Source organism: Pomacea canaliculata, linkage group LG5 (assembly GCF_003073045.1).
Source record: "Pomacea canaliculata isolate SZHN2017 linkage group LG5, ASM307304v1, whole genome shotgun sequence".
Classification (NCBI taxonomy): domain Eukaryota; kingdom Metazoa; phylum Mollusca; class Gastropoda; order Architaenioglossa; family Ampullariidae; genus Pomacea; species Pomacea canaliculata.
Genome location: NC_037594.1, coordinates 7,256,694 through 7,284,606, shown reverse-complemented (window position 1 = coordinate 7,284,606; position 27,913 = coordinate 7,256,694). Strand labels below are relative to the sequence as shown.

General features: G+C 43.7%; 2 protein-coding genes, 1 long non-coding RNA gene and 1 other non-coding gene across 4 annotated transcripts; 2 read left to right on the top strand and 2 right to left on the bottom strand.

Moving 5' to 3' along the window:
- Positions 1–105: 105 nt before the first annotated feature.
- On the top strand, positions 106–2,206 carry LOC112563586. The gene is made up of 2 exons (XR_003099076.1): positions 106–251; positions 592–2,206. It is a non-coding gene; the product is annotated as an uncharacterized LOC112563586 (long non-coding RNA).
- LOC112563583 (lysyl oxidase homolog 3A-like) lies at positions 1,920–16,686 on the bottom strand. The gene is made up of 10 exons (XM_025237668.1): positions 16,320–16,686; positions 11,251–12,268; positions 10,274–11,061; positions 9,917–10,096; positions 9,251–9,407; positions 7,994–8,134; positions 7,580–7,697; positions 7,069–7,226; positions 6,259–6,353; positions 1,920–3,069 (listed from the first exon to the last, which is right to left on the bottom strand). Exons 2-10 carry the CDS (start codon positions 11,633–11,635, stop codon positions 2,929–2,931), a joined length of 2,163 nt encoding a protein of 720 aa, XP_025093453.1. The 5' UTR covers positions 11,636–12,268; positions 16,320–16,686; the 3' UTR covers positions 1,920–2,928.
- On the top strand, positions 8,836–8,908 carry Trnar-ccg. The gene has a single exon. It is a non-coding gene; the product is annotated as a tRNA-Arg (tRNA).
- A 4,936-nt stretch (positions 16,687–21,622) lies between the features above and the next one.
- LOC112563704 (cyanophycinase-like) lies at positions 21,623–27,786 on the bottom strand. Its single transcript, XM_025237964.1, has 6 exons — positions 27,226–27,786; positions 26,413–26,648; positions 25,032–25,159; positions 24,022–24,148; positions 22,521–22,662; positions 21,623–22,221 (listed from the first exon to the last, which is right to left on the bottom strand). The coding sequence occupies exons 1-6, from the start codon at positions 27,403–27,405 to the stop codon at positions 21,772–21,774; spliced, it is 1,263 nt and encodes a 420-aa protein (XP_025093749.1). The 5' UTR covers positions 27,406–27,786; the 3' UTR covers positions 21,623–21,771.
- Positions 27,787–27,913: the final 127 nt, after the last annotated feature.

Genomic DNA, 27,913 nt, shown 5'->3' with positions numbered 1-27,913 from the left:
AAACTCAGAGGATTTACCAATCCGATATGTGATTGATTGCCTGACTGATGGATAGCAATTGACTGAAACAATGGTAAAGAAAATATGAAACAAAGAAATTGGTAAAAAAGAAAATGTCATGTCATTTACAAATATTACAAAGCTAGAAAAACAGTATCACACTGTAACAGCAAAATAAAGGTTGTAATAGGATAGTAACATCATTGAAAGCAGCGATGAGAAGGACACAGATCAAGAAGAGTTCCTTAAAGGTGAAAACGTTTTCTTATTTCTTTGTAAATAATTTTTAAAGGCTTTGCAGTGCTTACCATCCCTGTCTGGTGGTTCCAGCTTAAAGGGACACTCCCGAAAAGCAAATGGAGCCTAGATGATATAGATTATAGAATGACGTGATGAATCGTTTCCGCTCTAAATTTCAGGTTTCAAAATGAATCGTTCCGGAGCTGTGTTTTTAGAAACTATTTTAACGATTATTTGGTAACCAGAAATCCTAAGCTAAAATATTTTAGAACGTCAATATCTATCATTTAAACTTAATTCACATGTTTCCCTCGTCGTTCCCTTTAAAGTAAGACTGTGGGTCTGTTACAGAAGTGTTGGGCAGGACGGCTAGAGGTCAACACAGGAAGTGACCTCGACATCTCAGTCAGCGCGTGCAAACGACTACACCGCGCGGTGCATCATCAGAGTGATGTCACCCTTGCCAGGAAGGGTCTAACTGTGAGAAGTGAAGCATTTGATTCGCAGCTCGGCCTGCCAGTGACAAATTTATTTCACATTATTTCTTGGCCATAAAGATATTTCTTGTCTTGCTAACAAGAGTCGTCGTCATCCTGTGGAAAGCGTACTCACTTGACCGCAAAGATTAATATTTATGACGATAGAAAGGTAGGAATTAGTATAGATGCGGGTGTAGTTCGATGTGTCGATCAAGGAGACGTCACCATAGGTGTTAGCTATACGCTATATTATAGACACCCCTGCAGCACTGCATCTGTCGACTGCACTCTTGTGCATACAAACATACACGCAGATAAACAAAGACGTAAGCATATAAACATGCACACAATCTCTCTCTCTCACACACACACATACACATTGATTTATCTATGGGTGCTTACATATACAATATCACATTCCTAAAAAGATTTAGCATGGCCTCGAACAAGTATAGGCACAGTTCCGAATAGTTTTAACTGTCGTCCATAAGTGACAACACAACTATGCTTTGATTAATGTGACCTAAAGTAGCGCGCGTGCGCACACACACACACAAACCCAAACTCTGAAATGCGATCGGTCGGACACTGGTGGGCGGTTCAGTGGTACAAGAACTATTGACCAATTAAATAGATCACGTAAACAGTGTCGTGTTACACATCATTAGCGCCCCAAACACTGTCGCAGTGCCACTTGCGTTACGCGGCATCCGGTGACCACACGGGGTGGGGGCGGGGAAGGTGAAGGGGGGGGATAACATTTGCCAAGGGAGACCACACCGACGCCGCATGCATCTAACGGACGTTTCCTGCAGCGGTGGAGAGGCTGTGCAATTAAAATGCTCAACAGTCTCATGTGCCCTACAAGCTGTGAAGATGTTCGTCCTGGTTACGACAGAAAGTAGAGAAGCATTTTATTTATGAAATCTTGAAACTGTAGCCCTCTCATTGCCTTCTTTCCTTCTGTGCACGTGTATGAGAGTGAGCGAGAGGGGGAGGGAATATTTATGCCGACAATGTTTTGCCATTTTATCAAGCTGCACTTCTTCAAACGCATCCTGTGATCCATCCATCACCATCACCACCTTCAGTATCATCATGACATTTCTCACAACCACGTTCCTCACGCATCTCGTTATCAGATTCATCCAACGATGACACATCCGTTCTACACGAATTCACTTTGCTGTAAAACGCTTGAAAATTTCATTGATTTTAATTACTTTCAAAGAAGATATTGGCTGCCAACCTTGTCATCTATATAACTGCGGTTCTCACCTACTCATGAGCATGCAAACAACAAGCACCAAGTTTACAAACATGCGTTCAATCTAGAAGACCTGCATGGCATGCGATAATTCAAAAACAATTCGTAAAATCTTTACGGCTAGCTTGTTATGAATGCAAATTTTAATGCTGGACATACAAATAAAATGATATAAACTTTTGCAATGAAAAAAAAAAAAAGACCTCTGTAAATTAAATCTGAGACGATCACACAGATTGCATCGAACGACATGAGAAAGGTATACACTTAGAATAATTTCCGACAAAAAGTTAATGTAACTATTTTAATAGCTTTTTGGTGTATTGCTGTGACAAGGATGTCCATGGCCGCCAAACGCACACAGCAAGAATCTGTAGGAAACACCATCGGCGCCGTAATGGTACAGCAGGTTTGCGTGACTTTGGCTTCATTTTTAATGTCTTTTTCAGTGATTCGAATGTCTGTACTATCAGGCGACTCAGTGGGGCTAGAGTTTTCTGGATTATTGCTCACACATTTGTCCAACTGGATGTTTCAGAAAAATATGAAAAAAATATATGAACTTTTGAAGACCTGGCCTGCTTGGCTGCCTCGTGAGCATCCTAGTTTATGAAGATCCGAAAACATAAGGTTGTAAAAAGGTTTATTTTTCTGTAATACATCTAGTGGGAAAATTTTTTATGCTGTCTTTCGGAGCTTTTCCATAACAAACAGATGAGGATGAAACTGAGTGAAAATGATTATGCTCTCGTTGTTTTTAATGTCATCAGTAGAATGAAAGAAAACTGACCGTGACCACCTTTAAACGAACATCATTATTGAGGATAGAAATAATGAAAGAAAAAAAAAAAGCCACCACTGGCCGTTCTTTGCCCAGCTTCCCTCTTGCCCCAAATTCTGTCGTTGTTGTCTTGGCCCGGGCATGAGGAGGTGTTGCCCACGTTAGCTACGTCGATAGTCGATTAGACTGTCCAGACGACAGTTCATCAGCTTGACGGCGTACCCGGAATACCACAGGTCGCAGCGGGCCACGTTGTTGTCAAAGTCTAGCTCGGCTACCAAAAAGTCTGGGTTGACTTCCACCTGCAACAGTGCCACAACGAGACACATGGACAGATGAGTACGGCTGTAATGAACATGATTAACATCTTCCCTTCCCATGTTCTCACCTCTTCTTTAAGACTCCCCCAAAAACAAAACAAAGTAAAAAAAAAAAAAAAAAACCCAACCCAAAGACCCCACTAGTCAGGTTTTTGAAAAAAATGTCCTTTGCCGGACTAAGACATGTCTGACGAAGTTTATCCACAAACAAGATCCAACTCCATGACCGGAACAAGCTCTTGTTTGCTCCAAAGTAAGCATGTCAGGGCCGCGTTCTAGCTAACGCCCAGAAAGCTGTTTCAAGTTGTGATACAAGTTTGGACACGTTTGGCTTCGGAGGGGAAAAAAACAAACCAGTTGTATATAGGAAGGATGATGCCAGACCCATGCTGACCGTTTAGAAGGATTTTTTTTAAAAGTGCAGTTCTCACACAACCTCCAATAATCCTGCTTATGTGTACTGTCAGAGCAGTAAATAGTATTGTATAGGATAGATAGATGTTATGCATAATGTGTGAGAGTGCGCACGAGATATTTTCTCTCTCTCTATCCCCCATCTCTTTCTCTTTCATACACACTTGCTCATTTTTTTTATTTCTCTCTCACGGAGATCAGAAATCATGCACACATAAAAGAAACGCGCGCGCTAGTGAACACACACACACATACAGAAGAATAAACGATGAACGCAACACGTGTATGGCATATGTAAAGCACAGAGGTCAGAGGTCGTATACTATTCTAAACACCCGGCAGGTTGGCGCCATCTGTCGGGGGGACACTGTGCAGTCATTGTGCAAGCGGCCTCCCAAGTGATTTCTATTATCTGCTGGCAGCTCACATGTTCCTCCTCTCCTCACCTCAGTATCTTCACCTGATAGATTTACAAAAGTACTAGCGACACAAGAATTGTCGGCGTGGGAAACTCCTTTTCTCCAAGCACGCACATATTTACGTAATGTGGGTAAGATGTGATATCTGTGTGTGCATGAATACACCTAGTCACCTATGTTTGTGTGGTCTGCACCCACTTGTTTTTTGTTTTTTGCTGTGGTCACGTGTGCTTGTGCGCGCGCGCTAGTGTGTGTGGAGTTTGCCCATATGTTGCTTATTATTTCTTATCTAAGATGCAGCTTGGCACAATATGTGAGAGCGATGACCTTGATTAATAAGCACTGTCTCACTGGTCATACAAGCGACAAGGCCGTCCTTTTGTCTGTCAAGAGCTCAACCGCAACCCCTGCTGTCACGTGGTCAGACCACTCTGCACCAGTGTCAACATAAGCATCTCTCGAAAGCTCTCCACCCTTGACCTCCCATTCTTGAGACTCGCTACCACCAGCTTCATGAATGACTTCCCCTTTCCCCATTCTGATTTTGCTCTAATTCTTATTGTTGGGAAGTTGTATTCGATTGGTGCAGCCTGCTGGTCTGTAGATATGGCGGGAGACAAGGCTACCTCGAAGGTAGGTAAAAAAAACAGGAAGAAGCAAACTTCATTTGTCAAAGAGTGTTTATCTTGTATCCGACCCATTCATATAACTCCAGAGAGTTCTGATGGAAATACAATTAAAGACTCAAGAAAAAAAATAATTCAGGAAACCACTCAGTATGCACAACGGACTTGTCCCTGTCAAATCCAAACTTGACGTTAAAGTCAGTTCTGATTAATAACTGAAGGACTGTACTACGAAAGATTAAAAAAAAACAACAACCAAACTTCAAACTCTGAGCGACCAGCACATTCACTTAAGTTTTGGACACGCGGAAAAAGCAATGCTTACAATTATAAGACTATGACACGATAAAAACTACACTGGCTTTTAAACTTTCAAATGCTTCGTTTTTCGTTTAGGCCTCCGAACCACCAGACAACGAGGCATGAGCATATCAGGATCCATAACTCCGCATTCCTACTAAATAAGGGGACGCTACTGTCGCGCATATTTGTCCGTGTGACTAGTAGTCACAAAATTCAGTTTTAAAACTGTTGAAAAATGGATTTGGCACACTGGCGTTTTCGAAAACTGCTGGTTTTTGTTTGTTGGTTGGTTTATTTTGGTTTGTCATGTTCCCGAAGCAGGAAAGGGAAAATCGTGACTGCATATGTCTTGTACAGAAGAAATCAGTCCTAAACTGACCCATGGTCATATGGCATGAAAGCTTTTCTACACATAAAACTTCCAATACACAGAAATGTCCATTCAAAGTGTTCCCACGCGAAAGGCAGTTTACGCAATGGACATGAGAGGCTCTTGCTTCCCAGTCACCACCGTGAAGTTCTGTGCTGATGAGGAGCCGGATGCTGTCTGCATCTTCTTGAAGATTTCAGCCGAGAATATGTGCCTCACTCACTGTCTGGGAATGACCAGCTATACATTGCACTCTTTCCATCATTTCCCATCCACCCACCTCCCAAACCACGTTTGGTCTGTTTTTGAGGAGACAAAAGTGCGACCATGAAGAGAACCTGGGAAAACAGGAAGATTCAGTTTATGAGCCACGAATACAGACTTTTCACTTGGCGTCACAGTTAAGGCGCCGTCTCCTCCTACACGGTCGTACCGAGCTGACTTGAAAAATTCCCAAAAGATACGGCGTGAAAACCTGACCTAACAAAGTGCAAACAAGTTGAAAATCAACAAGGGAAAAAAATCATAGACGGTGATGGTGGAAGCAGACTCGATCTTGTCATCACGACTCACGAGCTTGAAACGCTCCTTCGAGCAGACTCACATCCGGTTCGACTTTGATAAGCTGAGTTGTTGTAGGCCCTTGTAAGTGGGGGAATTCACAGCCTTGAACACTAGTGACATCGACGACAACACTTGAGCTTGCAGCTATCAGAGAGGTACTTGTATCAACAACCCGCGCCAGTGTCTCCTTTTAATTGCAGGCTTCAATTTCTTCCGCCAACAACCGTTAAGAGTTCAAGCCCTCTGTTGGTTCGTCAACATGGCCATGTCTTTCTCGCTTTTTCTCTCCCTTCTCCTTTTCTCTCTCTCACACAAACACACACATGCATAAGTACACCGCGTGTGGTGAATTTGATTTACGAAATGTCTTATGAAAAATGAAAATGAAAAATGAAATGAAGACGTACATGAGCAGATGAAAGAAAACAGCAATGGAGGAGATGACTAACGCATAGCAATGGAGGAGACAACTGACCAAAAAGGTGTAGATGCCAGGCTGTATATCTGTGACGTCAATCCATTGACAGTCGATATCCCAGTTGTAGCTGTCAGAGCAGTTAACTGATAGGCCTGAGAAGTAGAAAAGGACAAAAATGAGATCTTTAAAGTATTTCCTTAGAAATTCAAACTTTTAAAATGTCTCAAATTATTTCTCAAATCCAGAGCGGTCACATTTAATACAAAGTTATCCTCAAACCAATAAGTTCGTATGTTTTTATCATGCTTAAATATTTAGTTTTTTTACTTAAGGTTTTTGTCGCTGGACTTTGTGTGATTTTGTAAATGTCATACACAAGACGTCAAACACAAGACACCATTAGCACACGAGACCTGCCACAACTCATTACAGTAATGATACTTTTGTATGCCAACCACGTCTAGCGTCAGTCACAATCTCGGGCAGTCATTAATAACAAACACGGACAACTGAAACTCTAAGTCCATTCTATCCGCACGACCTCCTTCACAGTGCCAGTGGTGCAAGGCTCTTTCCGTTAGGTTACCAATGTGCCTCGTCTCAACTAATATCCACGTCCATGGTCTCATGAACTATGCCAAGGATGTCACAGATTGTCCACGATGCCACTCACTATGTCAAGGGAGAAAGATGCTAGAAAGGCGTCCCTCACTCAGCTATCGATGTAATGTCTCCACAGAATATCACTAACGATGCAGGCTAGCTTCTCGGTGGGCGGAAGGTCAACGAAGAGCAGAGAGAGAGAGAATATGAAATGCTGGGAGGACAGACGGGCCACATTCTAAAGAAAGATAACTTGAAGGATACCTTGCTCTCCATAACCATCGCAGTTAAATCGCGGATGTATACCCTTATCACAAAAAGTGTCTTCCAAGCAGAAACTGGCTTTGGAGCCCTCAGCAAGCCTTGTACCGTTGGATGTCATGATGTCATAGTGAGAAAACACCTCCATGCTGTGATAGTGCCTGCCGAAGTTATTGAAATCAGTATTATTATTTCAGTCATTCTGAAGGAAAGTTACTGAAGCCGCATAATAATGATGATGATGATGATGATGATGATGATGATAATAAAAATAAAACTTTAAAAGCGCTTTTGAAAAATAATTTGCTCAGAACGTTTCAGAAATAAAAAAAAAACCAAACCAATGTTAAAGGTATAGTAAACATGTAAACGCTCACCCATTGTATTAAGTGTACATGACAGCGCTACATCTACTATATGATGCATGCACGACAGGGTTACAGCCACTATATGATATGTATATGACAGTGCTACACCCACTAAATGACGTGTAATTAACAGAGTGCACACCCACTGATGACACTGGTGCCATTCCCACTGGCCTCTGGCGAGGACAGGTCTGAAGTCGGCATTGCCACTGTTGTGTACAACGGTAGAAAAACGAAGCAACTTCCGCATTGAATTGGTCCACGCTGTAAAAATGCAATCATCATCATCCTCATCATGCAGAATGACCAATGCTACCAGAAGTAACAGCAGCGATGGTTGTACCTCTATTACTGGAAACAATAGGCCTTTCTCTGAACTACCTGAACTATTACAAACACATTGTGAAGAGCTGGACTGTCGCTTCTTTTCATGAATATTAGAGTAACTTCTATTCATTAGAGTCCCTCGGAATCCACTAACTTCTAATTGAGACCCTTCCTTAAAAAAAGTGGATAGTCCCGTGTTGTTCGGAAACTTTAATTATGATGTGCAGACTCACCTTTGCTTGTGTTTCTGATGACGTAAGCAGAGGAAGACAGACAGTTCTCTTCCAGAGCGCACCTGAGGTAATACAGCGGCCGGTTCTGAAGCATGATGGATTCTTGAAGAGCTCTTAAATTTGGAACAAGATCAGGTAAATCTGAAATAATAAAATGGTATTAGAAAATTCCCCGTTTACTTATAGTATGAACATTATAAATATTAGCAATTAGTAGTATTTAGAAAGGAAGATGTAATGATTTAAGGATATGATCAGGAAGAGTTAAAGCAATGTTTTTGTCACTTCTTGGATATATATTTTACTGTGGGAAAATAATAAATTAGTATGACATATTAGACTGATCAACAAATCTGTAACAAAGAGAAAGAGCAAGCACCCCCCTTTTTTTTTTTTTTTTTTTTTTTTTTTTTAGTCTATGTAGAAAAAATGTGACCAAGCTGAACGTTTCCAAGGGAGGTTAATCGTATTAGTAAATTAAAATATTTCTAGATTATGTCCCTTGCAGCGCGAACCCAGTCGCTCGCTCGATTCAACACTTTTATACCGTTCATTGCTTTATTAAATTTCATAATTATTACAGGTAAGAATTTGCTCTTTAATTAATTTCCAACTCAGAAATGAGTGTCAAATGTCAGAGATAAGTTAAATCGAGTTTCAGTCTCAGAGGTAAGACTAATTAAAATAAAATTATTGCACAAAGATAAAAAAATAGAATTTAGAACATTGAGAATCTGTTATTTTTTAATATCAATAAAATCTCAGTAATAACTGTATACTTAGAAATAAAACATGTAAAAAGAATCAACTTTATATACATAAAATTTGCCCATTCAGCTGAGGACCTTGTGGCCTAATGGATAAGGCGTCGGCCTCCGGAGCCGAAGATTGTGGGTTCGAGTCCCATCAAGGTCGGAAGGCAGTTTTGTTTTTTTTTTCTTCCTCAAATGTGTCCGGTACAATTTTTCTTCCGCGAGTGCTGATTTTATTTCCATGTTTGTCATTTTTTTTTAACAAGAGTGCTAGATTAAAGTATTTGCGTTGTGATAAAAATGCCTTGGTTACTACAGTTGATCGAACCAGAAGTTTTCAAATAGTATACGTTAATGAGAAGGTATATAGGTTATCTGATATTTTTCCTATTTTATGTTGCTCTCCACGTGTATTATATATAAAAATAATCCAATTTAGAGAGAGAGAGAGAGAGAGAGTGATGAGAGAGATGAAGAGGAGAAATAGAAAGAATTATATGCTCACACGAAGCGCAAACGACTCCTGCCAAAGATGTCTTCTTTTTACACTCGTTGCCGTCTGACATGAGGGTCACCCGACAGTCATGGAGCTTCGCCTCTCGTCCTGTGCATTTGAAAGAGAAGTACTTCTTCTCCATATTCTCGCCTCCAAAATAATTTGTCTGCGTGGAAAATATACAAGAGGTGGAGTCATTGTCACGTTCAAGGCAGCCGCCTCGGCAAGCAAAATATTAAAAGAACAACGGAATAAATGAAATGAAGCAGAACACACTCTTTGACCCGGCTGACAGCGTTTGACCTGACCCATAAAACCCATTAGGTCACATTTTGATAAGCTTTGAGTCGATTACTAATTCCAGTCCTAGGGGAAAAAATCCAATCCTCCAGACTGAAATTCGTATCAAAGCTGTAACTCGTTCACCGGTGGGACTTGGTAAATAAATTATCGGATTGACTGCCTCAAAAATAGTTTACAATCTCGACATGAATTCCAGCCCATTGCGAAGCAGATTAAATAATCAAACAGATAGGCTAACCTGAGTACATGTTCTAGAGCTTGACTAGCACCTGTCACACCTGGCTGACGAGCGACAGGCAGGAGGTAACCACTCACCTCAGCCTCGTGGCAGTAGCACTAGGACAGCAGTGGAGGCAAAAGCTGGAGACTCACCTGACCCGCCTGCTTGGCATGGTGCAGATTCATCTGACGACACACCACCATAGTTTCTCGCAGACTCCAAGAATCCCCGCAGATGGTCCCCCAGGCTTTGTCGTCAGTGCTGCTGGCCTCTCTCACCTCCACACGTCCCTCACTGGGGTAGCGACCCCCCATCAGACGCAGCTCCAGTTCCTTGCAGATAAGAACCACGACAAGTGGAGGATATTCACATCAGAGCAAGCACGAGTTTGATCATTAAAATATGAAATAAACCACCATTTGTGGTCTGACAAATTCTGGGCACGAAATGCATGTACTAAGCATGAATGCATACGCTTGTACAGACACGCAATCACACACATAACTAACCGGATGTGCAGGCGAATCAGCCTGTAGCAAAATGGCGTCTTCGGAGGAGAGAGCGGGGCTTTTCAATGTGATGTCCTCTTTAACGTTTGCTTTCTTCAGGTCGACGACCTTAACCGTCAGCTTGGTGGCCGCGTCCACCGCCATTGTTGTGTTCATCAGTGCTGCAGTCGACGTTGTGGGTTGTGCCGTTGTCGTCGTATTTTCTACATTATCCATCGTGGTTTCTTTGGTGGTGATGAAAGGAACTGTCGTTGTTTTAGCGACAGTCATGGTTGCATCTGTCGAAGATTTTGTCGGTTCTGTCGTTGGTGTCAGATGAGATGTGGTGGATGCTGGCGTGGAGGCGGTGGAGGTTGACTGTGTAGTGTTGAGCTGGACAGTGGCATCTGTTTCAGACGCAGTGACATGGAAACCACCAAATGCAGTCCCCCTGGAGGCGGTGGACACCGTCGTCGTCACTGGCGACGGTTCAATCCAATTCGTCTGCGCACCATTGGAAGAACGGTAATCCTCGTCAGCGTCTACAAGACTCAGCGGTTGTAGAAACGGCTTGGTCGACGCCGTGGGCGCTGTCGTTGACGTGGGTATGGCTGTCGTGGCTGTAGCTCTGGTGCCACCTTTGCGCGGCTTGGCGGCAGAGGGTCTGACCCGCTTCTGGCAGACAACACCTGCTGACCGCTTGTCACCTGCGCACCTTTCGCCGACGACGACGTCCAACCCAACGGAGGGACACTGCACGAGCCGCTTCTCCTGACCGCTGCACTGAACCTCCGACAGCCACATTCGTTCTGAAAAACACATGCACAGGCATTATACAAACAAACAAACAAACAAACAAACAAACAAACAAACAAACAAACAAACAAACAAACAAACAAACAAGGAAGTACACACACATTACTGTGGTCTTCTAGAAGTGTCTACAGAGAACGTCAGTTCGTCAGAACTAAGTTAACAACCAGTGCGTCAGGACTCACGTTTGCCAGGTCCAAATTCGCTGCCAGAAGCTGCCCGCACGGCCCCCGGGAAACCCAGTTGTCTGCACACCACGTGGGCGTCGGGCAGTTCCCACAGGTCGTCGCACACCGCCCCCCAGAAGTTGTCGTGAAAGACCAGCACTGTGCCCATGGCTGGACCACGTCCTCCCACCAGCTTCACCTCACCTTCAGCCACCTTGCCACGTGCTGCGCCACCTGTCGCCACCTTCACTCGTCCCTTCGCTAACGTCTTCTTCCCGTGTCGTGCTTTGACAGCCTCTGCCGTGCAAAAGCAACCACAGAGGACCCACACCATGCCAGCCACCACGACCATGTAGGCGAGTCTTCGCAGAGAGGGACGCCTCCAGCTTGACGCAGCCTCCATATTACCTCCTTTCACAGCTGTTCCTGGCTTCCACACAACTGCGCCACTGGCAGCCAAACTATTCCTTAGGAAAAGAAAGAGACTGAAAGAAAAAAAAAAGTAGGTAGAGACAGTCAACAAACACCCGGCAATCCTGAAAGTTCCACAACAAGATCTTGTGAAGTGTCGGCGTCCTTTCAGATCGTGCTCTCAGCTACTGCGCGCGCATCCTCCGGAAGCCCTGAAATTTGTTGGTCGAGGCCAGAAAATTGCTGAGTTTCAAAAACAAGCGTGCGTGCATTTTGGGAGCAAAGCAGGCTAAAAAAATCGCTCCATCCTTTTCGATGCTTCCTCACTCGCTATCAGCTTTAAAAAAACACCAACAACCCCGCCACAGAAAAATCAGGCCACGAGGTCTTGACGCAAAAACTCGATTTTACCATCTGTTGTTAGTTGATATTATTCTTATCGCTGTTGTTGTTGTAGTTGTTGTTGTCTGATATTACTGTTGTGTTCGTTCTTCCTGGTGCTGTTGCCGCTGTTGTTGTCAGTGACGTTACAAGCTGGAACACAGTTGTGATTTGAAGAGAGTGAGAGAGGGAACGAGAAGCAGAAAATCCGTGTGTGGGTGAATGGCTGGCGAGCTGTCTGTTCCTGCACAAAGAAGACGGGAAAGGTTCAGAGCGGAAGTGAAATGACGAGGACATTCAAAGACATCAGAGAGCACGCACACTTGAAGTCAACAATTATCCGTGAAATATTATAGAAACATGAATAATACACATAAAACTAGTGCGAACACACTCCCATGTACTTCCACGCGTAAACACAGAGAGGGAGGAAGAGAAAGAGGGAAAGAGGCACAATGACAATGACAATTCTTTATTTTCGAGAGATAAAGTAAGCAAAAATATATATATATAAATTAAAAGAACCATTTTTCATTTAGCCCTCGCCATTTACAGGGAAAGAATAAGCTACGTTATTAAAGTAATTAAGATATGAAAGAATAGTTAGTAGTAAACATAAGGTCAGAAATATAAATATAGAGAGAGTAAAGGGGTGAGGTAGGGGTTTGGAGGGGGGCGAGGTATCACACTTTTTCAAACCCTCTATAGACTTAGATACCCATTCTCAACAGATATTTGACTACGGAAAGTTCACTGCGCCAGACGGGTATCACACCGCCTCCTCCGGATTCCTCCGCCAGTGCTCTAACCACTCGGCTATTAAATCCTGAACTCTTGGATCTTTCACCGCCATTAGTGACAGCAGACAATAAACAGCACCACAGAGCCAAAATAACCTAACAGGCTTCTAACTAGACTTATGTAGCATGTCAGATGAATAGTTTGGCTGGATGAGAGGTCAAGAAGGGTCACTTCTGAAGACTCTGATCGAGACTTTTGCACGTGTGATTAATCAAAGACCGCGACGATACCCTTTGTCATTTGATTCTCCCTCCAGATATAGTGCGGCGCACGAATCCGAGGTAACTCAGATGAGTGGTGTATAGATTACAATAATGAAATTACCTAATCTCTCTTCTCCCTCAACCCCATAAAATGATCTCGTGCTTTCGAGACTCAGTCTTGTGGTTGATGAGGTCGAATGGGAGGTCAGAGCTTCAAAGCCCGTTTGGACCTTTGACTGGATAACTTTGCCTTCATCTGCTCATCCAACGGCTTTTTTGAAGAAAGTGTGACTTGGTTTATCAGGAAGATAACGGAAACAGAATGATAGGGTGTGCAAGGCCTGCCACATATCGTATCCTAAACACAGTGAACCACTCACACTTACTGTCCCGGTAACTACTAGGTTATAAGAATGATTATGTTCATCAATAGTTTTGTTATTTTACAAATTACTTAAATTTTCACATACAGTAATAGTCACAATTGAGGGTTGGTGTTCAGGACGAGTTTGGCTCAGTGGGTTCTTTTGGTGACAAAAGCTATATAGCGAAAATAGCTATTTAGTGATGTATTCAATAACACTACTCTGTCCTGTCCACTTTAGTTCCAGCTTCTGTTCCCTTTCGAGGGCAAAAAGTTGGTTAAATGGCCACTCGAACAAGAAATAATTGTTTTGAAACATGTCTGTCTTAGTGAACAATAAGGAAAAATTACTATGGACACTTTAGTGGAGAGCAATTAGCCGTTAGCGTCTAATAATTGTTTTGTAAATGTTTAGAGTAGCAAGAAGTGATTACACCGTTAGTTGCACTTTTGAGGACATTAGTAAACATAAAAAAGTACATTACAGGAAAAATACTAGTATGGCTACTTTAGTGGACATTAATTAACTTTCAGTGTATAATAACTACATTCTAACATAAATAATCACATTATAAAATGTTCCCGTTAGTGGGACGTAGTTGCACCATAAACTGCCCTTTTGAAAACAGCAAACTTTCACAAAAAGAAACCGAAGTGCACTACTGTACAAGGGGGGGGGGGAAGAAACAGATGGAATAGGAGAAGATGTGTAGATCATCGCGCACGTCAACACAAACACAGAATCCTGGATGAAGACTTCTGCGAACTACAGTGCTTCCTCTCCTCCTTCCATCGTCGCGCGCAGATACCCACGCAGGCTGGCGAGCACAGAGTGTGATGGCGCCTCACTCCGCGAGAAAAGCTGTGTTTAGACCTGTTTGTGGACGGCTGAAGGCCACGTCAACAAGTAGTTGCTAGCAGGCAGGAGGAGCGGGAGGCGAACGCCGACGCGGAAAGAAGGTGCTAGAGGCCCCGCTACCCCATCCCAGCCCCTCCCACACCGCCCCGACTCCTTTCTCTCGCACTTCCTTGCACCGCTAGATGCCCGGATTACACTTTGTCTAGTAGCTTCCTCTCTCTCCCTGAACACACGCACGTACACATATTTACATGAACACACATCTACATATTATGTTCTATCAAATGTTCAACTGTCACCTTTACTCGCCATTCAGCAGTCTCGGCCATGCTGAAGACAACAGAACGGCTGTCCGAGGACAAGAAATATAACATATATGAACGCCGGCAGAGGGAATAAAACAAACAATTTTGATTGAAATGGGTTCAAAAGGTCACAGTTGTATTCACTGCCTCCATCTCTCTATCACATGATAAAAGAGGTCACTGACATAATGTAAGTCTCAATAACGCATATAAACAACAAAAAAAAAAAATAAAAATAAAAATAAAAAAATAATTTAAAAAATCGGCTTCCTTTAAGGATGTTTTCGTTCTTCCACAATACTGGAAGTCAAGTATGAAGACTAACGAATTGAGATTGTAAGGAATTATTTGACTCGCAATCGTCTGGGAGTTGGCGGTGGGAGAGCAGAGAAAATGAAACTAAGGCTAAGGGTGTCTGGCCACAGTCATTTAGAATCAGATATGACACCATGAACTACACTTTTAACATTTTTTTTACATGTTTAAGCGGCGCTAAAGATGAAGCGTCGATCAAGCATTCCCCGACTTTGATTTGAAGAAGCTGCGAGAAGAACTAAGCGGTAGTCCAAGTCGAAAGTTGGAGGCAAATTCACGCACTTGTCGGACTGTGATGTAGACACCCTCGCTAGAAACATCAAAGATGTGCTACTGTCAGCAGCCAGGAAGTGCTAGAGCGTCAAAAGAAGAAGAAACAACCCTGGGTCACGAAGGACATTCTTGACCTCTGTGACCAGAGGACGTGAATAGAGAAAGGAAACACAAATTAGCGAATTTTGTCATCAGGAAATGGATGAAGGGAGCTAGAGAGAAGTGGATAGAAGGATATTAAGGAGGGAATTGCATGATGTGATCGCAGACGACCTGCTGTACTCAACCGATGGACTGAATTTTGCAAAGACCACTCCAACTTCCAGCTGAAAATAGACGCTACCATCCTTCAAAACAGCCAGACTAGAATTAGCGATCCTGAAGACCTACAAATCCTACAGGAAGAGGTCAAAGAGCGACTGGTGTTCACAACTTCCCAGCTGAGCTCCTCAAGCAAAGTGGGGATGAAACAACAAAGGCCATCACTTCTCTGTGCCAAGCAATCTTTTTGGAGATCATCGTTCGTGAAACCCTCTACGACCATCACACATCCATTTCCTTTTTTGGATAAATCATTTGCAACCTATATCCTTCTAATCAATCTTCGACACCAGACATAATAACTAGCTAATTATCTGTTGTCACGTGTCATTATCCTGTCACTAAATCTTCATCATAGCATCCTGTAACCAAACATCTGATGTCTGGCAGACTGTTGTCTCCCTAGTAACCGGGTTTCTTGACACTGTTGTACACCCACAACAGCAAGGCGTCAACGTCTGCAACGTCAGCTTAAAAACTTTCTCCTCTCTCTAGAAACTTTCCTTCTCAGCTGTTCGGAGGCTGAAAATCGACACAACCAGATACCAGACATTTGCGCCACAAGTCCCCCCGACACACACTTAAACAAATAGCAAAAAAATGCCTCTGACAAGGAAAGTGGGTAAATTCCTTTCCCCAGTCGTGAAAAGAGTTCAAAGGTCGTAATCTGACACCAGTCTTGGAGAAGGAAGCCAAGCTATGAGCCAAAGCAAGGGGGACGGCGACAGAGTGTGAACAGACTCTCGAGGCAGCAACTGCTGCAGGTCAGCCTGTCCCGGAGCCCAACAATCCAACCTTTAACGGGGTGAGACAATGTCACAACGACAAGCATATGTTCACAATGGACCACTTACCACCTTTGGCTCTGGTACAAAGTTGGACGTTGGCCTACGAAGTACAATTCCTTAGTTCCTGGCTTCTTCTTTTTATCTTTTTTTAAAAATGTTCACAACGATGTCCTGTTGTCAGATGATGAAGTAGTCCTGGATAAGCTGACATTTTGATTTTTGATTTTATCCACAGAAAGGGGTTCGTCAACACCAGCACCTTGTGGGTAACTCAACTCAGCAAGTGCTGATCTAGTACTTATCCAGCCCTGCCCTCAGCTTCCGTTGGCAGCTCGACCAACAAAAGGCTGGCACCGCATACGTCGGCCACTTCGGCAAGAAATGCCTGGAGCCGCTCGCCCGAGTGGCGACGCTTGGCTCGTGGTTGAGCACTGTGTGTGTGTGGGTGGATGGATGGGTGGATAGGTGTGCAGCTGATAGAGGGAAGAATGTGGGGGTGTGTATCCTGTGTGTGTGTCTCTGGGTGCTCGACGCTGACACCCGTAGCAACAGAAGGCGCGGATCCTGTTTGTCGCTGCATCTTTGGAAACTGTGGAGCACGCCCGCATCCACATGGCCCCACGGCAACCCTCTCTCACACAAACATTGCATGGTTTTCGTCAGTTCAACCTCCCAAAGTCGACACCGCCCTTAAAGAATTCTAATTAAGAATGACAATAGTTTATTTATAGTTAAATGTATTGGGGGTCACTCTAGTGCAGAGGCAGGAAAACTTTCCTCTTTCCGTACATCAGTCCCCCCTGTCTGTTCATTTAAGCAGAAATATTTTCAGTTATAAGCAAGATTTTAAAAATCCACGTCTTTTATTTCTCGTTGAAAATAAATCATTCAACCAAAAGAAAACATACAAAAAGCCTCTGGACGACCTCAAGCAGAGACAGTCAGTCACAGAATAACGAGCCACCAAGAACAGTCCTAGTTACCAGCTTTGTTTGGAAGGACAACTGAAAACCGGAAGTTGCTGAAGCAGGTCACAAGGGTTTGCGAGGGGAAACTTTCTGATCAGCTATATAAACATGATCGAAGTGTGAAAGGCTGATAACATTTAAAGGTGTACTGGGATGGATCATTTATTTCTGATGTGGGTAAAGCTCGGTGCAAGATACTAACTTTCCAAAATATGGAAGAACACGTCACTTCCGTTCTCGAAACTCAGCACAGAAAGCGACCAACAACATAAACGTCAGGATTGCACAAGAGTAAATTAACATCCTCAAGGTCTCAGCCAGGAGGAAAGCTGAGACCATAATAATAATTAGAGTACACAAGTACAGTCACCGTTTGTATCTCGTTGTTGAGAAAGATGTTTGTAGGCGCCTGTCTTCAGAACGGAACAGGGTGATCTCGCACTGAGCTTTATCAAGTCACAAGAAAACAACGGAATCTCACTAGAAAAGGGTCAAACTCACTAATTAGGGGTGGGTATAAAAAACACACAAAAATGGGAAATGTATGGGACCAGGATCGAGTCACTCACCTAGACGTTAGACAGATTTCTCGAAGTCGAGACCCTTTCAACTGGAAACTTTCTGGCATGAGCGAAAGATGTCGGAAGGCATTCATCTTAAATTTACAAGAATTGTTCCACTGCAGTCTGGGGTCTCTTTGACAATGAAATCGGCCTGCAGTGCTCAGAAGTATTTAAACGGGTGTACGATCTAGTTTACAGATGGGAAATGATAACTAAGAGTGTTCAGAAAAAAATAATGAAGCGAATGAAATGAAGAAATGAAAGAGTTAGTGGCTATTTCATATAAAGCAGTAACGTATAGATATATATACACACACACACTACACTCACATAAAGCACACACACACACACATACACTGCCTGGTTTTCGTCAGCCCAGTCTCCCATTATCGACGACGACGGTGAGGAATGTATTGGAGTCCTCCTAGTGCCACAAGAGCATGGTTCCAGACCTGACAGGCCCCCAGGATGTGAAAGGCAATTAATATCGTCTGCTTTCCCCTAGAATATTTTTTTAACGAGATGCTGGAATCAGACTAGTGGTGTGCCTGGCGGGAGTTTGCAAAAGTTGCTGATGTTACAAGAATAACCGGAGGCTCAATCCCCCGCGGGTATGAAGCTTATTAAACTGCGGATTCTCGTGCTCCACTCTGCAGCAAAGGTCACGAGCCTGCTTTCTTTACTGATAAAAGATTGCTCTAAATCGTGACACTAAAAAGTACAGAAAAGCGGGGAAAAAATGCGAAAGACACAAATGAGAAAGATAATGAATGGGAGAAGAAGGAAGAAAATGACTGCAAGTCTGCACGTAGGCAAGTTCAACGCGTTTTCCAGATTGGGTGCACAAGAAGGAGGTTAAGCTGGTTCTCAAAGGCACAAAGCGATGATAATAATGATGATGATGATGATGATGATTATTATTATTATTTAAGAGCAGTCTAGAGCACATTATCTCCCTCATTACATTTGCTCAGTGAACTTCACAAAAGAGTTCAAGACATAATAATGGGAGGAATTAGGGTAAAATAATCATATCAATACAAGCTTATGTATGTATTCAGAGGACTGGTTACTCAAGCCCAAATAAATAAAAAATGGTTTATATATAATTTACAATTTGTAAGCTTTGCACGTCAGCGTGAAAGTGTACACGTGTCCACGTATATCTATATGCATGAGTTGTATCTAATCACGTGGCTCTCTCTCTCACACAGACATATGAGAGAGGGAGAGAGAGGGGTGGAGAGATGAAGGGGTGGGACTAGGCCTATATAGAGAGCTATATTTAGATCTCTACAACAGGATGGGCGTGGCAGTAGAATTGAGTTATTCTCGAAGCAACGATGAGAGGCAGGGGCGGGGCTGACGACGATTCACGTGAGGAAAGAGTTCACCTTATTCCATTCTCGCACCCTCCCCTACTTCCCCGCCCCCACATCCTCCCGCTGAACGCCCTTGCAGCCCATCTGTGGCTGACTACCTGATCACAACACAGGTGCGCCAGCCCGGAAGACCTTTAGGCGCTGCCACGCACGTGCGGTGCAACAAGAGTGCACACCTCGCAGATCCCTCCACGTCCGCCACCACCTCTGTGCAAGGTGGCACTCGCCGCCAGGAAATTCTCGACATTTCCGAGACCACGTGATCGGGAGGTTAAAGGTCGGCTCACATTTCATCCTCCTCTCTTTGCCTACCTTGCAGTTGGGGCTGGATGATGTCATTTTAGAAAACGCATTGCAAGGCTCATGGCAATAAATGGGTTTCGATTGTAGACTAGAACTTTCGTGATACTGTTTCTAATACTATTAAGCTCTAATATACTTTTAATTATTATAGTACTTTGTTAATAACCGTGAGACGTACCTTCAGTGTCAGATCGTTCAAAGGGTTATTAAAATATACCATTACAAACGAATATGAACAAACAAAATCCATATTTATTTTATAATTATCGTAATTAAAATCGTCATTAATTTAACCAACCCTGACCAGATAACCGGCAACCTCTACCATTGTTTAACTGCCTTACTGTGACCTCAGCTCCACTGGAAGGGAAAGTCTGAAGCACTCAAGCAAACATGGACATAAAACAGCCCATTCATAATCAAAGAAAACCTTTTAGCCAGATATGTATGGTATCGAACGAGAAAAAGTAACTTGTTTTACTTTAATTTCATGATTGAAGTACTGTCCTGTGCACATTATGCCAAAGGTTTTGAATCTCATTAAAAACAAATGTGCTGACAAGAATATACAACGAGGCAAAGTTGACAAGAAAGAAAGAAGACAGAGAGAGAGAGGTGTGTCATGATTACAAACTACAGTTAGACTGATGTAAGGGCTTGGCATTCAGACCTCTTGAGCAAGTTGACAGATTCTGATGCACAGCAGATGCCGCAGACATTAAACATGCAGCGGGCAGCAGCAGCGTGCGGCGTTGTCTGTGTTGTGAGTGTTGCCCCCGCGCACCACGAGGTGAGGGCGAGATTGTGCGTGGGCTGAGTGGCACTCGAATGTTGGGACGGAAATCCCATCTACTCATCATTTGAGCATTCCTTATCTCTTCCCTCGCCTCTTCTTTTCCTCTTTCTCTCCCATGTTTCTCGTCTCTCTCATCGCCCTTTCCTATGTGCGTCACTTTGTCCTCCACTCCTTCCCATCTCCTCCCTGTCTCGTCTGAATTCATGTTTTGACTAAAGACCGTTAGATTGCTGCCAACACCTTGTCGCAGGCATAAAGATGCCAGTCTCAGCGACTAATTAGCATTCTCTAAACACAGGTTGACAGCCCGGACCTGTATACAGAAACAGTTTAGACATACAGGGGTGTAGAGTCTTGATAGCAAAAGTAAAAGAAAAAGCAAGACAAATAGTGATTCATTTGCAACCCGGCAGTTTGACAATACTTGATTCAGATTGTCAGAATTCATTATTTTAGCCCAAATTATTATTTCCCTGGTCAAGCTGTGTGCCGACGTGTTTAACAATAACAATAACAACCGACTTTTTCAGTCCCAATGGGCAATTTAAATGGGAGGTGTGCTCTGTTTGCAATTTTAAAAAATGTGTTTCCCCTACAACTGGAATGTAAAGAAGAAAGAGGATGTTGATGTTTGGAGACTTGTGTCCTTTCAACAAAGAATTTCCCTCAATGTAATCTTCAGCTAAATAAAAATAAGTCTTGCACGCACTTTTACATTAGTCACGAAGGAAGAATGCGATGTTGATGTTTACGCAAAAACCGTTGGCCCCAAGGCTGGCGTTTAACAGGCGGAGTAGCAGGAGGTTAATGTCAGGAAACCCTCTTCAGAGCAGAGAAAGACAGTAAAAGACGACTTTAATTCATAGGCGCTGTAAACACAAGCAAAAGCATTTTGTCTCAGCAATTCACTGCCATTCCACGCATGTCAAAGCCTGTTGCCACCATTGCAGCCTGTACGTGAAGGATACAAGAACACACACACTTTCTCTCTCTCTTTCCCACCCTCCTTCTTTTTCAAAGCAGAGCGATTCAGGGGTTGGTGATTTAAGTGACTGGGAATGGGGAACGCAAAAGAAGGGAATAAAGGTGAATGGATGTGCACCTAAAGCGAGATAACTCACTCTTTACAAATTATCACCCTTTCAGCCTCAAATCTTCATGGAAATCTTCAGACTCAGGGTCGACGTGATATTTATCTAACAAGATTTAAACGAACGAGCGAACGTGACCTGATCATTGTACCTTGACCTGTAACCCCTTCAAGATACCAAAGCTACAAATTTTGGATTGAAGTCAAAAGGGTTAAGGCTTCGAAGACTTAAAAATTGAAAAATAAAGGAATGAACAAACAAGCATAAAAACATTAAACTTGTTTCGGCAACACCAGAGGAAAAGCAAGTCGAGAAATCACATCAAAGGATCAACAACATCTGATGAAATGTGTTCTCCGTTCCCTCACCTCAACCTCCCCACCTCCCCCCTGGCGACACACCTTCCAATTTTTGTCTAGATCGCTGCTATATTCACTCTCATGTCCTTGTAGGAGTGCAGGTCAGAATGGAAGCCCGACATCCGCTTCACGTAGCCCTCGGACCTGCCGGTGATCATGGCCATGTCCACCTGGAAACGTGGGTTACGTTCGTACGTCGTGCCGTACGTCGACGTCTCGGCGCGGGAGTCGAAGATGCTGGTCGCCGCGCGCACGAACTCGGGCTTCGTCGTCGCCGTGCGGCGGCCGTAGAAGATGTCGTCTGAAGACAAGGCCAGGGAGTACTGTTCGTTGCCCCGTAGCGGGATCTTGTCGATGGCGAACGTCACCTGGTGCGTGCTGAGGTTGTACTCGTCGCCGTGGGTCAGGTACGTCACGTACACGTCACGGATGGTGAAGTAACGCTGGGCGGTGTCCTCCCTGGAGCCGGTGACGTCAATGAAGGTCACGCCCCCGGTGCCTATGACCTGGTCAAGTGAGAGATAAACAAAGAAAGAATCGTGAAGGTGTAAAATTCCACGTATAATTCGATATATATATATTGTATATTTTCAGATTAGAGGACGTTTAGTGCTTGGGCAGTGCCAGCGAAAAATGAACAGAAAGACACGTACGTGATAGTAGCGTTTTCTTTTGATGATGATTAGATGATGATTTTTTTTTTTAGGGAAATTCTTCAGTTATTTACCCGCTGTCATACGAATCTCACAACGAACGCCAAGACTTAGTTCATAAAAAAAAGTCCTGTCCTGTTGACCCTACTGACCTTAGCGACCGCAGCCGTGGTGCCGACGTTGGTGATGGCTAACGCCGTGTCTTCATCCACTCCGAACCCCCATCCGGTACCCTTGCTCTCCCCCCGAGTGTCGCTTAGCAACCGAATTAGCCGCCCCTCTCTGCCGCGGTCTCTGAAAGACACCAGCGTTGTCGCATCATGTCAGCGCCACCTAGCTTTCCAAAACTTTTATAAACAAGTTAAAACAAGATTTAGTTCAGCCAGTCTGCAAGCATTTCTGTAACACGAGGGCCTTACAGTGTTTATTAACAACACATGCTGCCAATGTCAAAAACTCAGTCAGCTCTACAAACTTTCTTTCATGACGCCGCTACCATCAATGGGTTGCCTTCATCATCATCATGGTGGTCGTCAGCATCGTCAATGTTAAGCATTAAGTCCCATAAATCACATTCAAGTTCACGATTCATTCATATAAGCATAGTCTCGCTCAAGAAATTTCTGAAAAACGTTCTTTCTCGGTTCGACCGACCTTAGTATGCAAACACATTTTATGCCCTTACAATGGTTTCTCACTTTTGCAGAGTTTGCTGAATGAAAGCGCTGTGCAAACCATCAGACACAAATTCGCCGGCAAAGTTCAACTCATTAAAAAAGCGCTCTCTCTGACAAACACGCTCACACAGATCTTATTTTTTTCCCATCGGGGGCAGGAGGGGCTGCAGTAACACGAACGAAGACCGGTTTCCTGTTACACGACCATCAACGGTGTGACAAGAACCGCGCCCTTTGCTCTTTGCCCTTTGGCAGTACTTCATTAAGCTCAGCGCCGAAGTCTGCACCGCCTGCACCCAGGCTGTAGTCGGGAGGAAGGGTGGCTGGGGAAGAGGAAAATGTTCCGGAAGGAAATTTACTTCGGAACAAGATTCTGTATGCAATTATTTTTTAGGGGTGGGAGGAGCTGTTTCTTCTCTTGGAGTGAAGTCTCCTGCTCTGAGTTCCTGTAGTCAAAGAAGAAAGGAGGGGAGAGAAGACCACTACCACCTCAGGGCTGATCCGGTGGGAGGTGCGTGTGACCGTGGGATCTACATGTGTTGGACTGTGTGATGTATTAAAATGTGCTACGTGCACGTATAAAGTCCACCGCACGAAATTATTAACAAATGTCCACACATTAGTTTGTTTCATGTATACTTATTAGAGTATATAACTGCAGCTGTTCTCTTTAACGCAGCTGAGTATTCCAAGTGAGGAAAAAATAACAACCGAAGATTAAAAAGACTAGGAACGCTCTCAGGTAAGGTGAAAAACTTTCAAAAAATAAATTGTTCTAAAATGGGAGGTAAGCAAGAAGAAAAATGTAACGGCGGAATGTTACAGCCGACAGCCGATTATCTTTGGATACTGTGGAATTCTGTCTCCACAGAAGTGTTTTGCTTGCGATTCTTTTTAGCCTGTGAGAGATAGTGAATGTTTGTTATTCACGTTGGGGCAACAAAACTCGTATCCTCCCGCCCAGCACGAGACTCACGCGAAGTGCGTGTCAATGACGTAGCCATCCAGGAAGCCGATGCCACCCTGAGGATTGTAGGTCAGGTCAGAAGATTGGTGGGAGCTTGTCAGGGAACCCCAGCGCAGGCCTTCCCAACTGACACCACCTGAAAAATGATGATAATAATAATAACAACAATAATAAAATAATATTACATTCATGCGTGTATGTGAGATCTGCATTCCTACACAGCATATCTGTGAGCTGCACGAATCTCCAGGTGGCTCTATTCCCATTCCGTCTGGAACAGCCATTCCCGATAAGACTTGTGGTTGTCACGAAAGTCATGTAAGTGACTGTAAGTATTTCGGACTCTGCTCAAGATAAGATTGTAACGAGTGCGCTGGGGAGTTGGGGGAGCTACCCTGAGGTTCACTTGGACTCATTTGTGACAGTGAAAGCGAACGTGATAGGACGTGAAGCAATGTTCACACGTTGCCAACGTATTACCGGTCGTGCCGCTCACGTGCGTACACATTGTCAGCTCGTGCACGGTCAGCACCGGCAGCAATTTGTCCGTGTACTTTCTGTTAGGGGAGGAGAAGTTGGGGGGTAGATAGATGTGTACAGGTATACACATCCCGCTTAGAACAAAATAACTTTACGTGCTCATTGCATCTCACGTAGTTTGCAAATAAAGGAGTAGAAGACTTCAACGTACATTGTAGTACTAAGTAGTCTCATTTAGTTTTCCGTCTACACTTCACCGTTTCCTTTTTTTTCCCCGGCCATCTTCGAAGAATAACAGAATTCAATATCTTAAAAGCTGATTAACGGAGATAACCCGTAACCTCAAGACAAAATAAAACAAAAGCACAAGACAAACCAAGAACTATGACACAAGAAAGCTGATCTGGAGGAGGGCAGGAGGGTGGGTACAAGGTCACCAGCAAAGTGGAAGAAAGTCCAAGAAAAGGAACATAGATTAAACTGGAACTCTCGTTTGCTCCTGATTATATAACAGCAGAAGATAAGGCCACGTGACCGACCCGTTACCATGACGGCAGACGGCATGCAGGCAGCACCAGCGCTGGAGCCGGACGCCACGGCCCCCGCCTCGTACCGCTCCCTGATGGCGGTTAGCACAGGTGTCTCCCGACGGTCAGCCGTATACATCCTGTTACAACAGAGTCCAACATATCTGTGTACATCCCGTTACAACATGGTCCAGCATATCCGTATACATCCTGTTACAATATGTGGTCCAACATGTCTGTGTAATCATGTTACAATGTGGTCCAACATGTCAGTATAAATCATGTTACAACATCTGGCTACCTCTTCTGCTCACATAGTCTAGACACATTTTGTGACATGTTGAAATACTTCTGCACAGATTCTCTTACAACATCGGACAACATGTTACAATACATACATGTTTCTGTACATTATTAGAACTTCAGGAAACATGTCTGTGCACATTCATGTTACATAGGGCAGCACTTATGTATACATTCTGTTACAACATGGGGCAGCATGTCCGGGTACATACTGTTTCAATACAAGGCAACATCCTATTACGTACACCGACATGGTTGTGAACATTAGGTGGAATACATGCCTACACCATGTCTGTGTATACTTCGTTCTTTATAACAAAACTTTGTATATTCGCCATGTGGGCGTTCAGATCCCAAATAGGTTGTCTTACGATTATAGTAACTGAGCTTTGGTTGGTTAGCCCTTCCCCATGAACAAGGGCCTCGTCGAAAGAGTTCCTTAGTGTGCCTAGGGCAAGATCTGGTCCATAATCGTGTATGTCTGGCAGTTTATTACTGCCCTACTTGACTCCTCCCTGACAGATTGACTCATCGCACGCACGCAAAGTAAATCAGAAAATCTTAACAGGGAAGATGTCTGGAATCGGGGAAACGCTGTTGAGATAAGAAACAGAAAACGGATGGGAGGACAGGACCTCAGATTTCTCGTTTGGAAAGTTTATCAGGATAATCGAGCTTCGCTGATTGGCCCTGCCAAACGGTTTTCGACCAAAGGCTCTCTATCGAAGAAGAAAAAGCATCTGTTCTTCACAAATGGTGGGAATATCCTGTCGTAAACCCTCAACATTTTCTAAATGTATCCTCTCATTACCCCCTTCCTAGAAACAGCTACATAAATAAAAAAAAATATCTTTCTCATAGAGTATTGCAAAACATTCAGAATCTAAAATTAAAACCCTCTGAATTTAAGACGAATGAAACTATTTACCTTTAAAAACAATTAACCTCATTCATTAAAAATCCCTTGACCTTCTATAGTCCAAATCCTTGTTTTTTGACATGACCTCTCTTTCGGCCGCATAACCCAAGTTTCTTCTTGCCCTTGCCCCGCCTAGAACACCTGTCAACTTCCAGGAACTCTTGTACTCACGACTGCACGACCCGGGACTGATCCCCGCCGCTGAAGAAGAATCCGGTCATCGTGCGCACCACAGCCACCAGCGCAGGGTCATAGGCCGCGGACAAGTTGTTGACGCTGACGTGGATGTGGGCCACCGAGGCGGCGCCGTAGAAGTTGATGAAGAGGTCCTGGTAGTATGAGAAGGAGTCGGCGGGGTCAGCAGAGGGCGCCGTCACGATGCCTATACGGGCCTGACCTCGGCCTCCCTGCAGGACAGACCAGTTCACAATAAGGTCAGGGTTCACTAGGAAACATTCGGCAAACTCACACGGACAGCAGAACTCTCGCACAAACTCTTAAACTCTAGCGCAAACTTTCGAGAGAGAATAGACAAATAAATAAATGAGCGAACAAGCGAACGAATGAATTTTTGAGAGGGCGAGAGAAAAATTCCAAAGAAAGCTCTCTCTTCGTCTGGACTTTCGAAGCCGAGGCATATCTTACAAACATAAAATGTAATATTACATTTCCATTACTTGTTTACTAATTATGACAATAGATGGATCTATTGCTATCACTCATTTACAAATGCTGCAGAATGTATAAGCAAATGTACAAACCTCAAGAAAAAAAAATAGAAGAGAAAAATAAGATAAAGAAAGTAAAAGAAAAAAACCCCAAAAGCAAAGAACAAATAAAAAGGAGGGAATGAAAAAAAAGAAAGGAAGGAAACAACAAAAAAGAAAGAAAAAAATCGAAACAAAGACAAATAAATCAAAAACAAACAAACAAAACCCCCAAACAAACGTGCATTAAAAAAGAGAGAAGAGACCCGATACTCACCGCCATCAGAACGATAGTGTTATAAACTTCGGCATTCATCTCGTCCAGCCCACCTCCCACTAGCACCAGGCTTTTCCCGCGGACTCCTCCAACCACTAAAGTGGACACAACGAGCAGGAGGGAGGCTGCTGCAGTACACAGCGACCTCCGACACGCGCTGGCGCTGACCAGGTGAGCCATTGTCCTGAGTCTTGTAGTCTGCACCAGACCCTGGCGTTACCAACTGATCGTCTCTGAACGCTCTGATGACTTATATAACCGATGTTTTTTTTTTTTTTTTTCTGGGCAGTAAATGAAAGTAAGCTAATACGTGGTCTGGCACAAAAGTAATAGAGGATGACTGTCGGTGCGCATGACGGAGATGAGGTCAGAGTGACAACAGTTGTCCAATCAGTGAGAGTTACCTTTGTTCTGGGAGTATTTTTTTCCCCTTAAATTTCGGGTTAGGTTATAGCGTTCAGAGTAGCAATAAGGGTAGGGGAAGGTTATGTTTAGGTTTTTAGTGGGGAGGTTTACGGTTAGAGATAGGGTACTGACTGGCGAAGAACCAGACGAAGTGACTTCAGGTACAATCAGAAAGCGTTGCCTTATGATGTAAACTTACAGTCGAGTTTTCGATATTTTTACCTGTCATGTTAGTCTTAGATTGACTTTTACAAGTAGCGTAGCAGTTACAAAAAAACGTGTT